A 10,594-nucleotide genomic window follows, 5' to 3' on the forward strand; every position below is an offset into this window, starting at 1 on the left:
CAATATTTTTATTTTTTATTTTTATTTTTTACAGTGTAGAATATCAATGTTTAGGCAATGTTTTATCTAACCGCACAAGACTGTCTCGTTCTGGACATACTGAATTCTGCTGTACTGCATGTTTATTAGATATGAGCGCACGTTCGCATCCTTATCATGATAAAAATGTCTAGGCTGATGCTTTCCATAGAATAACTTTTGGAGAGCTGCATGCACTGTCAAATGTGAAGTGGTTTTGAGAGCTGTTTCTATAGAACTGGACCCTGGGGGTTAACAGACCACTTTCTGTAGAAATGGCCTCTGACTGACCTATAATAAAATTTCCATAAAGTCGTTAAAAGACCCTGGAGAAAGAGAGATGGTTATCAGATATTAGACCAGTAATATTTACGCCTCTGAACCTGTCAGTCATTCACCATGAAATGACCATTTCATAGTGTGATCATCAGAATGGGAGTTCAAACAGCTAATAAAAACATCACAATAATCCACAAGTGCACACACACTTCAGTCCATCAATTGTCTTGGGAAGCATGTTTGTAAGACACAAATCCATCAAGGTGATTTTGAAATCCATTCCTTGTTGTCTTCTCATATCAAAATCCACCAAAATATTTGTTGAGAACTGTTTTGAACTTTTTTCGCTGGTAAACTGATCTGTGCATATTTCTCTCCTCAGTCAGACAAGACCACTTTTTCAGTGGCGAAAGCAATATTATGGATAGAGGACTCGTTTGAAGTTAAAAACATCTTGATGGATTTGTTTCTTACAAGCAAGCAGATTTTCACTTCACAGGACATTAAATGATGGACTGGAGTCCTGTGGGTTACTTGTGGATTATTGTGATGTTTTTATCAGTTGTTTAAATTCTCATTCTGACGGCACCCATTCACTGTAGATGATCCATTGTTGGGAAAGTGATGTAATGCTAAATTTCTCCAAAACTGTTCAGATGAAGAAACAAACTCATTTACATATTAGCTGGCCTGAGAGTTAATAAATTGTCAGAAAAATTTATTTTTTGGGTGAACTATTCCTAATGCATCGTATAACCTCCTGGTTGAGAAGCACTGCCCTAAACATCGAATTAGTATTCTTGACTTTCTTACACTTTCTGCATATTGAACTGTCTTTTATTCCCAACACCTTTAATGCTTAAAACCTGAGCTTACCTAAAACTTTAACACTATTCTTTTGCTGCCTTCAGGTGATGCAAGTCCAAATGTGCTGAGCAGTCACAGTAGTTCATGCTGAGTGAGAATGTGTTGCATTACTACGGCCGGTTGATCAGGGCGTGCTGGTGTCACTGTGTGAGATCATGTGACTAGGCGAGTGGCAGGAACTGATAACATCTGCTGAACGAACATGTCTAGGGGCAGCAGTTGGTGACCTCAAGGCTAATAGGGTAACACTGAGACAGGAACATGTTTTGTGTACCTCCCCTACACACATCTACACATCCGTATGCAGAACATAAAGTCATCAGCACATTTTCTTTGATTGAGGCATAGACATACAGTACACTTATCTTTAAAGACTGTCTTCCTATCTTTAAAAAAAATCAGGCATGGTCATAAAATTCAAGCAGTGTGTACTGTAAATGATGGCATCCAGTGTACTTTGTAAGTTCTGTTACTGTATTTAGCATAAATGTTCCGGTGTTTTATTTAGATGGCATAATAAATTACTTAAGAATGTTCCTTCATGACTTCATGAGTATAAGAGCAATAGGGAATGGCCCAAGGATTTGTTTCCAAATGTATTTCATGCCATAAACATAATTGGAAAAACCAATGATGTTTGGAAAACTCCTTTCTATTTCTCATTAAATATGCTTTTTAAAATCTGTTTCTTTGATATAACTGAACTTAAATAGGTTAAACTGGACAGTTGTAGTGCAGACAGAGTCTCCTGTGGTCTATCTGTCGACTGAGGTCTGGATATTCTGGAAAAGCATTTATGATTACGTAACTTTAACTTTAATCAAAAGTAACAGTAAATATATTTATATGTTACAAAAGAATTCTGTTTCTAATAAATACTGTTCTTTTGAACTTTCTATTCATCAAAGAATCCTGAAAAAGTGTATTAAGGTTTCCACAAAAATCTTAAGCAGCACAGTTGTTTTCAACACTGATAATAATAATAAATGTTTCACCAAATCAGAATGTTAAAATGATTTCTGAAGGATCATGTGGCCATTTTTACTATTTTTTTTTTATCAAATAAATGCAGCCTTGGTGAACATAAGAGACTTCTTTCAAAAACATTAAGTTGTCTTACTGACCCTAAACTTTTGAACTGTAGTGTACATTCATAGAATGTTCAGCTTTCAAAATCTAATATCATTGTAATATTTGCATGTTAAATTGCGATTGCACTTCTTTCTTACATCATCTTACATTTTTTTTTATTAGCTATAACTTGAATAGCTTACACTGGATATTTGTAGTGCAGACTGTCTGTCGACTGCTGTCTGGATATTATGGAAGGGCATTTGTGATTATGTAATCTTTTCACATAGAGAGCACTGTAATACTGTCCTGTTTTTGTAAGTGTGTGACACCATGCCACTGCCAAACTTCCTCAAGCCAGGTAAAGTAGGACATGTCCCATGTGAAAAAATGTTTTGTAACCTAAAACACCACCAGAGGAAAAAATGCTGCAATATTTCCCCTTCCTTTACCCATAAGTCAGTAAAATAAACTTTTTGTCTCTTTTGTTAGTGTTTTTGAGTCACAATAGATGGTGTTTACTAACTCATTGTGGTATTCATGAGGTATTCCAGTTCAGAGAATGCGGGAACATGGAAATGGATAATACATTACAGGAACTTTTGAATTTGCTATAATTACGTTGGTTTGGGTTCACCTGACCCTGATTAGAGATGCGCTTCTTATGGCATAGGACATATTCTTGCATTTCAAATTAAACATAATTTAAAAGAAGAAGAAGAAGAAGAAACATACAAAAAAAAAAAGAAACAAAATCTAAACATTTTGACCTTCATGACCCATCCCTGCTTTGAACGGAGAGCTATTCATTTACCTTATCCTGTCAGACTTATTAAACCAAAAAACAATCTAAACGTAGATTTACTGTAGGTCTTCAGGGTAGATTTGTATTAGTGGCATAAAATACATATCAAATGTAAGCAAGGCATGACTGATGCATATTAAACAGGACTGTAATATTATAATGAATCCAATTGTGGATGCTAGTAGCCAAGCTCAAGACATAACTTGTTTTCCACAGTACAAGCACTTCAATTCCAGCATTACTTCAGTTCCTGAGAAGGTTTCGTCATTTTATTTGTGGAGCATTAAGAATAATTTGAGTGTATGTCAGTAACTATTGCACATGACCTTCAAGTTTGTGTCAGTAAGGATATCAGGGGTGTGGGACTGTAGAGGCCAGTACATAATGCCGAATACTGATTTTAGTGAACATTCCTTTTAACTGATAACAGTCCAGTCCGATGCTCTTATTGCGTAGACTTGTCTTGTGTGTTCATTTCTGTACATTTTTATTGTAATGATTCTGTTTGTTACTGTAAGGATGTTGATTTGACAAGTTCTGTTCTTTGATGCTGAGAAACCGGTGATGCACAGGTGATGCTATGTTGTGGTGTGATTTTTTTTTTATGATGTCTGTAGGTTTATAATGTTTTTATGTGTTTTTTGTTTTGTTTTTGCAGTTATATGGTTTCAAAAATGTCCTCTAAAATGGTGGGCTCAAACAACCTGGCAAATGCTAGGAGGATGGTACAGCAACTGAGAGTCGAGGCCAGTATTGAGAGGATAAAGGTATATTTTCTTTTCCTTGCATCTTTAAAAGATCTTTCTTTCCTCTAGTCCTCTTTATATGTGATTGTGTATTTTGAATTTATAACAAAATAAATAGATAATTATATTAATAGATAATACCTCCCAATCAAAAACGACTAGCCTTTTAAAAATTGCTTTTAAATATCTTATGCTATATTATCACCAAATCTTGGATTCAATCTTTTTTGCAACTTGTTTTCTTTTAATTAGCACAGGTTTTATATTTCTTTTTGCTCGTGGGCCTCATTGTTCTGAGCTTATGCTCCTCAGTTGTTGAGTGAATGATGTATAGTATAGACACATTAAGGACATGTGAGTGTATGTGACTGTGATGTTGTGGTAGTCATATGAAGGCTACATCATTTTGGGGAAAAAATGGTAATGGTTATGCTACCCTCCAAAAGTTTGGGGTCAGTACGATTTTTTTTTTAAAGAAATTATTATTGTTATTATTTTGATATATACATTAAATTGATCAAAATGACATTCATAATGTGAAAATATTTCAGTTGTAAATTAATGCTGCTCTTTTGAACTTTCTATTTATCAAAGTATTATTTATCCTTTAAAAATGTATCATGATTTCCATAAAAACATTGAGCAGCTGTTTAATCACTGGTAATTACCACAGTATGGTAAGGGGCGTAAAATTTCTGTCACACGCTTGAGGTATTCGGCCAATCACAACGCACTGGATAGCTGGCCAATCAGAGCACACCTCGCTTTTCAGACCGATGAGCTTTGTAAAAATCGACGCTTTTCAGAAAGGCGGGGCATAGAGGAGAAACGATAATGTACAGTATGTGGAAAATAATGTGTTTTTTGAACCTTAAACCGCATAAACACATTTCATTACACCAAATACACCAAATAATGTTCTTTTTAGCAACATCATATGACCCCTTTAAATAGTCTGTTTACTTTAAATTGTAATATTTCCTAATTTTACTGATTTACTGCATTAAAGGGTTAAACAAATAAAACCAAAACAAAAACATGCAAGAACATTTTTCACATTCTAGCTCGTCTCATCCAGGTATCCAAGGCCTCAGCTGACCTCATGCGTTACTGTGGAGAAAACGCCAAATACGACCCCCTGCTCATGGGCATCCCTGCCTCAGAAAACCCCTTCAAGGACAAAAAGCCCTGCACTATATTGTAGTAAACAAATAAAACCAAAACAAAAACATGCAAGAACATTTTTCACATTCACATTTTTCTGGATTCCAGGTATCCAAGGCCTCAGCTGACCTCATGCGTTACTGTGGAGAAAACGCCAAATACGACCCCCTGCTCATGGGCATCCCTGCCTCAGAAAACCCCTTCAAGGACAAAAAGCCCTGCACTATATTGTAGTGTAACAAGCATTAATCTTATTTAATTACTTCTACTCAACTTTGTCTTAAGTTCAGCTCTTGCTCCTTAGTATAACTTTGTGCCATGTCTTAACTGTATTTAGCTCTTACAGTATTTATTACTGTAAATAAACTCCAGTCAGTACTAATTAATTGCCATTTTGGTAATAATTAGAATCAAATCTCATCTTTACCAACATCACTTATCTTTTCCTATAAATCAAGCCGTTTAGATGTTTTAAAATGGCCTTAAGTTCCTCTTTCCACCGAATGATGCCTTTAGTTACACTTTGTTTGAAATAGGGAAATAGCACATCACATTATGATACAAGGAGCTTGCAACTACATTAACTGATTAAGTCTCACTTAACGTGTGTTATATATTCCTCTAGCAGTACATATGAATAATGTTATAGCAAAGGGACTGACTGAAATAAATGGAATTTAAAGATCCATATTTTGATTTGGATTATGATCTAATGTGATTTTTGCAATCATCACTGTTTTAGTGCATGCTGGGTAAATAAAACAATATAGTAAATCTCACATCCCACAAATACTGATTTGTTCTCAATTAAAGGTGCTACCACTATGCGCAAAACCATTAGAGACAAGTTACTGGTGTGGTTTATAGGAAAAGAGAACTGATTACCCTGCACTTTCAAACCCATGTGCCTTAGATTGTTCAAAGCAGTCCTCACTTATTACAGATATATACAAATGAAAAGATGACATGTTGACATTTTATCTGTTGACACTGAGTAACTTTTCTGTTCTCTTTAGATTTAAAGTGCCTTTTGCTTTTGAATTTGAGATTCACAACCAAATACCTGTGACCTCAGTATCTCTGTGAGGAAACAAGTTTCCTTTTGTTCTTTTTGGTGTTTCTTTCTATTCTAATTTCTGTATTTTTGCAAGCCTTCATAACATGTGCTATATGTACTGTACCTTGAAAGAAATATTTTATTAAAATTGTGAAATAGTAAAACTAAGTGCATCGCATATGTATGTGTTCTTGCGAAATCTACGGTCAAACAGTTTGTACTGTACTAGTGTATGTCATGAAAATTTGTTATATGTAAAAGCTGATTTTTTCATTTTATGTAAAAGTGCAACTTGGCCATTCTGCAAGATATCACTATTGGTGTTCCACAGAAGAAATAAAGTCATATGGGTGACAGATATGACAGATATTTAATTTTGGGTGAATTATGCCTTTAATTACACACAAAGGAAACAAAACAATGTTTTTACCCCAAGGCTTAGGTGTTAAATAGAATAGTTTGAAACCAAGTAAACTACTGTTCAAAAGGTTAATAAGATAATTTGTATTTTTGTATATTTTGAAATAAGTTTATGCTCAACAAGGTTGTATTTATTTTAAAAAATACAGTATACACAGTAATTTTGTGAAGTATTTTTACAATTTATTTATATATTTTTGTGATTTATTCCCGTGATGGCAATGCTGCATAAATGTCTTTACTGTCAATTATGATCAATTTAATGCATCCTTGCTGAAAACAAAAAAAAAAAGAATTGTTATTTAAAAAAACAACAACAATAGCAACAACTTTTCAATGGTAGTGTAAAAAAATATATTTTTTAAAGAATATACTATATTCTGGATGATGCTTAAAATTATTCTAGGCCATTAAAGATGTGACAAACGATTGTTATTAAAGGATAGTTAATGTGGCGTGAGCTGTGTTACTCTGAGCTCTAGGAGTGGTGCACTGTGATGCAAGTTGACAAAACAGCAGTTATATCACCTGGTCCTTGTTGCACCAGCTGTCTAAAAATAGTATTTTTAAAGACGTCAGAAAACTGCCTACACAGAGCAGTTAACACTAGCTGAGAGACTAGCTGACTTTCGATCAAGATTACATATGGTTCATTTACACAATCTGCTAAACTAATTTGTAAGTAATCCCTAACTGCCATGTTTTGCATTCAACTCGTCTTTGAGAGATGCTATTTTTTTTCCCCCTGACCAAGTACCTAGTTTTTTCTTGTTCACGTGACTGAAGTTTACCTACCTTGCATCAGTCTAACATCATTCAAACCTTGCTTCATCACCTTTGCATAGGGAAGTGGTGGGTTACACAACTGATTTACTGGTATGTGGTATCTGGAAACCTGACCCAATATGTGCCAGTCATGTGATCTGGGCTGCACATTCTGAACACTTCCGTTCTCCAGCTGGTCTTGTGTAATGCGTTACATTCTTGCTACGCATTGACTTTTAACCTACAGAGTAGTATCAGTTTGACAAACATAGCACAATTAAGAGCAACTTGATTTACGACAGCAAGTTTGACACTGACGCAAGCAAGCGTACAGTAAACTGAACCTGAGCAATTCATTTCGGCTGAAAAAGGAATCTGATGAATAGATGCAATGGTCACGCTAACTACAGCAGGACAAAAGAAAGGCTTGGATGGCTTTTGTTGGTCTGTAATAGGGAGTCACGAAGGCCACTGAGTCCAGCGTGACCCTGCTGATCTGAGAGGTGTATGGTGTTGTCAGGTCAATTCTATTAGTCCACTCTGCATTTCCAGAAACCTCTAACAGAGTAACCCGCATGACTACCATGTTGTGTTCAAAAATACTTTTATTACAACACAAAATTCATTTCGCATTTGAATATAATAGTATAAAAAGTTTTTACGTAAATACTTCTTTAAATTAATATAAATAATTTAAAGACCACAAAAGAACAATTGTGTAAAAAAAAAGTTCTTACAGGATACTGTGAATGCATAGTTTTCATCTCAGTGGTTTAGAAGCAAGTCCCTTTAAAATAATCTATTTTCCAACATTAATAAGTACTAATAGCATACTATTAAAAATGATGGGGCAGCCTCTTTGAAAAATATCACCTCTGATATTGTGTTACCTGAGAAATATTTCATCCTGTAATTAACTGAAGTGCTTTATGACACCCCACCAATAAACTATCTCACAAGATTCTCAGGCGCTCACTTCCATTCACAATTAGCTTCCTGTGACGTCCTCAAAAAGTCCCACAAACAAAGCCAAAAACTGCTGAATCATCTCAGATTGCAAAAGGGTGCTCCTCCTCCAGTTCATTCTGTAGGTTAGTCCCTAGTTCCACCAGTCTGTACTATCAGTCCTTTTTGTGAGCACCTTTTTTAGCTTTTATCATTTTTACTAGATATTTTTTATCCATGTTTTCCCTTGTTTTTAGCTGTCCTCATCGTTCTGGAAGGTTAATAATGGGCACCCATTGATCCATACAGCGACTCTCTCTGCAGAAGCGGTTCACTTTTCCCAAAGCTGGGTTCTTCCATGTGGATGCATGTGGAACCTGTGAACATCAGAAGAAGAGATGGGATTACATTCTGTTTGTGTTTGCTACTGAGTGTCCTTCTAAGCATTGAGCATTGTCCTTTAGTCAGCCTTGTCTTTGGATGGCACCCATATGATTTCAAATATTTTTTGTGAATTCGGAATCTATCAACAAACCATAAACACATTTTTTTTTTCCTGGATGTGTCCTTGAACAATTTAGAAATCCCGGCCAGGACATGTCCAGGAAAAAGAGGACCTATGGTCACTCTACATAAGTAGGAATAAAAGTGAAGTCAAACTGCAGTAGAGAACCATGAATTTAAATGTCCGAGGGGATTTTGAGAGTATGCAAATCTTACTAAATGCATCCTATGAAGTATATAAAACCTTTTGAAAGAATATTAGAATGATAAATACTGAGGCACCTGTTCATTTGATTCCAATGGAGAAAAATAAATGAAAATAGGAGCCTGGAACATTAAGTGAAGAAACTCCTATTTGCATAATGAGTACAGAGCAGGATGTGCACTTGGGTGTCAGTCAATGGCAGTTACACCTGGACATGTCCTGACAAGTTACTAAAAGAAGTGTCTCACGTGCAGGGTACTGGCCTATTTTGGCATTAGCTTCCTATTTAGATTCTAATCCCAGGTACAATTATTGTTGACACTTACAGTGACCAGAATGCAGTGCAGATCCATCTGCTCGCTGCCGTGCATGCCGGCGCCCCCGAGGATGTGCTCAAGGCGACGCGTGTTGTTGACGCGCAGGATGTTGATGTCATTCTCGCAGCAGAAAGCCTGAATGAGAGTGAAGTGAATCTGAAGCGCCACATCCTTCACATCATCGTCGTCTGTGGCCAGGATGCACAGCACCACGTTATCAGGGTCCCTAAATAGAAGAGTTGAGATTTGAGTTAGTTTCCCTGCACCTGTTGAAATGATATTGAAAGCCAGTAACACTGACAGACAGCCTCTAAACGTACACATTGAGTGACTTTGCAGCCTCGTACACCCCAACTGTAATACATCCCTGCGGTAATGCGGAGCGCAGAACTTCCTCCAGAGCTTTAATCACAGAATCCATCCTGTAGAAACACAATTCGGATAAATTATTAAGTAATAAAACATTAATAAAGTCCAGAACGTTGAAGTTTTTGAATGGTGACAGCTCGTGCGGTTTTAAACTGCGTCGGTTGAAAACTATTACAGTAATTTGAGTAATGTAAGTTACTCACTGCTAGTTTAAGTGTTTGGGTGAGTAATTTGCCTGCGTTCCTCTAATATGAGCAGATCAAATATAAGCAAAACTTATTTTGCAAAACTTTAAAGACCTGCTAAAGTTCGGCTGTTTAATAGGCACGTCACAGCGCGCGAAGGGTCTCGTGAGCTGAGCTCGTGCAGCTGACACTTTACCCGGTATATGAGTTTCCTGTCTTTATTTCACATGTTCCACAATAAACAGAAATATAACTCGTTATATAAAAAAAAAAAAAACACTGTTCCTTTTAAATATACCTTTTTTTTTCTGGATTCGCACATTATTCACTTATTGGTAAAATTACTATAATAATGTTATATGGCTTAATTGCCGAATAAATGCATGTTGACATATTTACCTTTCAATAGAGTAATCTCCATTAAGTTCTTCAAACGTCATGTTGCACCTAAAATCCAGCACGGACTTGAATAACTTTCCTTTGAAAACAGAGTAAATCCAGCAGTTCTCGTAGCTCTTCTTTCTCTGACTGTCATCTGTAAATCTGACGCTGCGAGGAGTTACATTACATTTAATTTCCCCGAGAGCTGTGATGAGAGCAATATCTGCATAATAATCCTTATTGGACACATGCAAATCAAGATAAGTAAAAAACATTTTGATTGGCTGTCACTCTGTACTCACAAAAGTCGGCCATTCTCATTCGTCCGTCTAAGTTGGCAGGGGCAGGGCGTAGCCAGTGACGTTGTTTTAACCTTGTTGGAAAACTTTGCAGTGGCATGTCAGGGCAAAGGGAAGCAGGGGATTTACCTAGGCCTGTCACGATAACAACTTTTTGTTGTGCGATATATTGCCCCAGAAATAATTGCAATAAGCGA

General features: G+C 36.1%; 2 protein-coding genes and 1 pseudogene across 5 annotated transcripts in view; 2 read left to right on the forward strand and 1 right to left on the reverse strand.

The window, feature by feature from the left end:
- The window catches only part of LOC107700509 (guanine nucleotide-binding protein G(I)/G(S)/G(O) subunit gamma-12-like), an 18,784-nt gene extending 13,794 nt beyond the window's left edge, over window positions 1–4,990 (forward strand). For 3 of the 4 annotated variants that reach the window (XM_016502184.1, XM_016502183.1, XM_016502185.1), the window contains 2 exons: window positions 3,699–3,807; window positions 4,865–4,990. In XM_016502184.1, the coding sequence (XP_016357670.1) occupies window positions 3,703–3,807; window positions 4,865–4,990 (231 nt within the window). In that variant the 5' untranslated portion in view covers window positions 3,699–3,702. Of the gene's footprint in view, window positions 1–3,601; window positions 3,613–3,698; window positions 3,808–4,864 lie in introns of those variants that run through there. The other variant, XM_016502182.1, reaches the window with a different exon arrangement.
- Window positions 4,991–5,043: 53 nt separating this feature from the next.
- On the forward strand, window positions 5,044–6,381 carry LOC107700490 (guanine nucleotide-binding protein G(I)/G(S)/G(O) subunit gamma-12 pseudogene; annotated as a pseudogene).
- A 1,503-nt stretch (window positions 6,382–7,884) lies between these two features.
- LOC107700510 (growth arrest and DNA damage-inducible protein GADD45 alpha-like) lies at window positions 7,885–10,264 on the reverse strand. The gene is made up of 4 exons (XM_016502187.1): window positions 10,117–10,264; window positions 9,484–9,585; window positions 9,173–9,389; window positions 7,885–8,514 (listed from the first exon to the last, which is right to left on the reverse strand). The coding sequence occupies exons 1-4, from the start codon at window positions 10,155–10,157 to the stop codon at window positions 8,401–8,403; spliced, it is 474 nt and encodes a 157-aa protein (XP_016357673.1). The 5' UTR covers window positions 10,158–10,264; the 3' UTR covers window positions 7,885–8,400.
- Window positions 10,265–10,594: the final 330 nt, after the last annotated feature.

The sequence above is a fragment of the Sinocyclocheilus anshuiensis genome, unplaced genomic scaffold (genome assembly GCF_001515605.1).
Source record: "Sinocyclocheilus anshuiensis isolate Anshui unplaced genomic scaffold, SAMN03320099.WGS_v1.1 scaffold718, whole genome shotgun sequence".
NCBI classification, from domain to species: Eukaryota; Metazoa; Chordata; class Actinopteri; order Cypriniformes; family Cyprinidae; genus Sinocyclocheilus; species Sinocyclocheilus anshuiensis.

Coding starts and splice junctions, on each gene's coding strand:
- LOC107700510 (XM_016502187.1), bottom strand. CDS start 10,157: ATGACGTTTGAAGAACTTAATGGAGATTACTCTATTGAAAG. Junction 9,390..9,483: donor GCTGCAAAGTCACTCAATGT/GTACGTTTAGAG, acceptor TCTTCTATTTAG/GGACCCTGATAACGTGGTGC. Junction 8,515..9,172: donor TGCACTGCATTCTGGTCACT/GTAAGTGTCAAC, acceptor TGATGTTCACAG/GTTCCACATGCATCCACATG.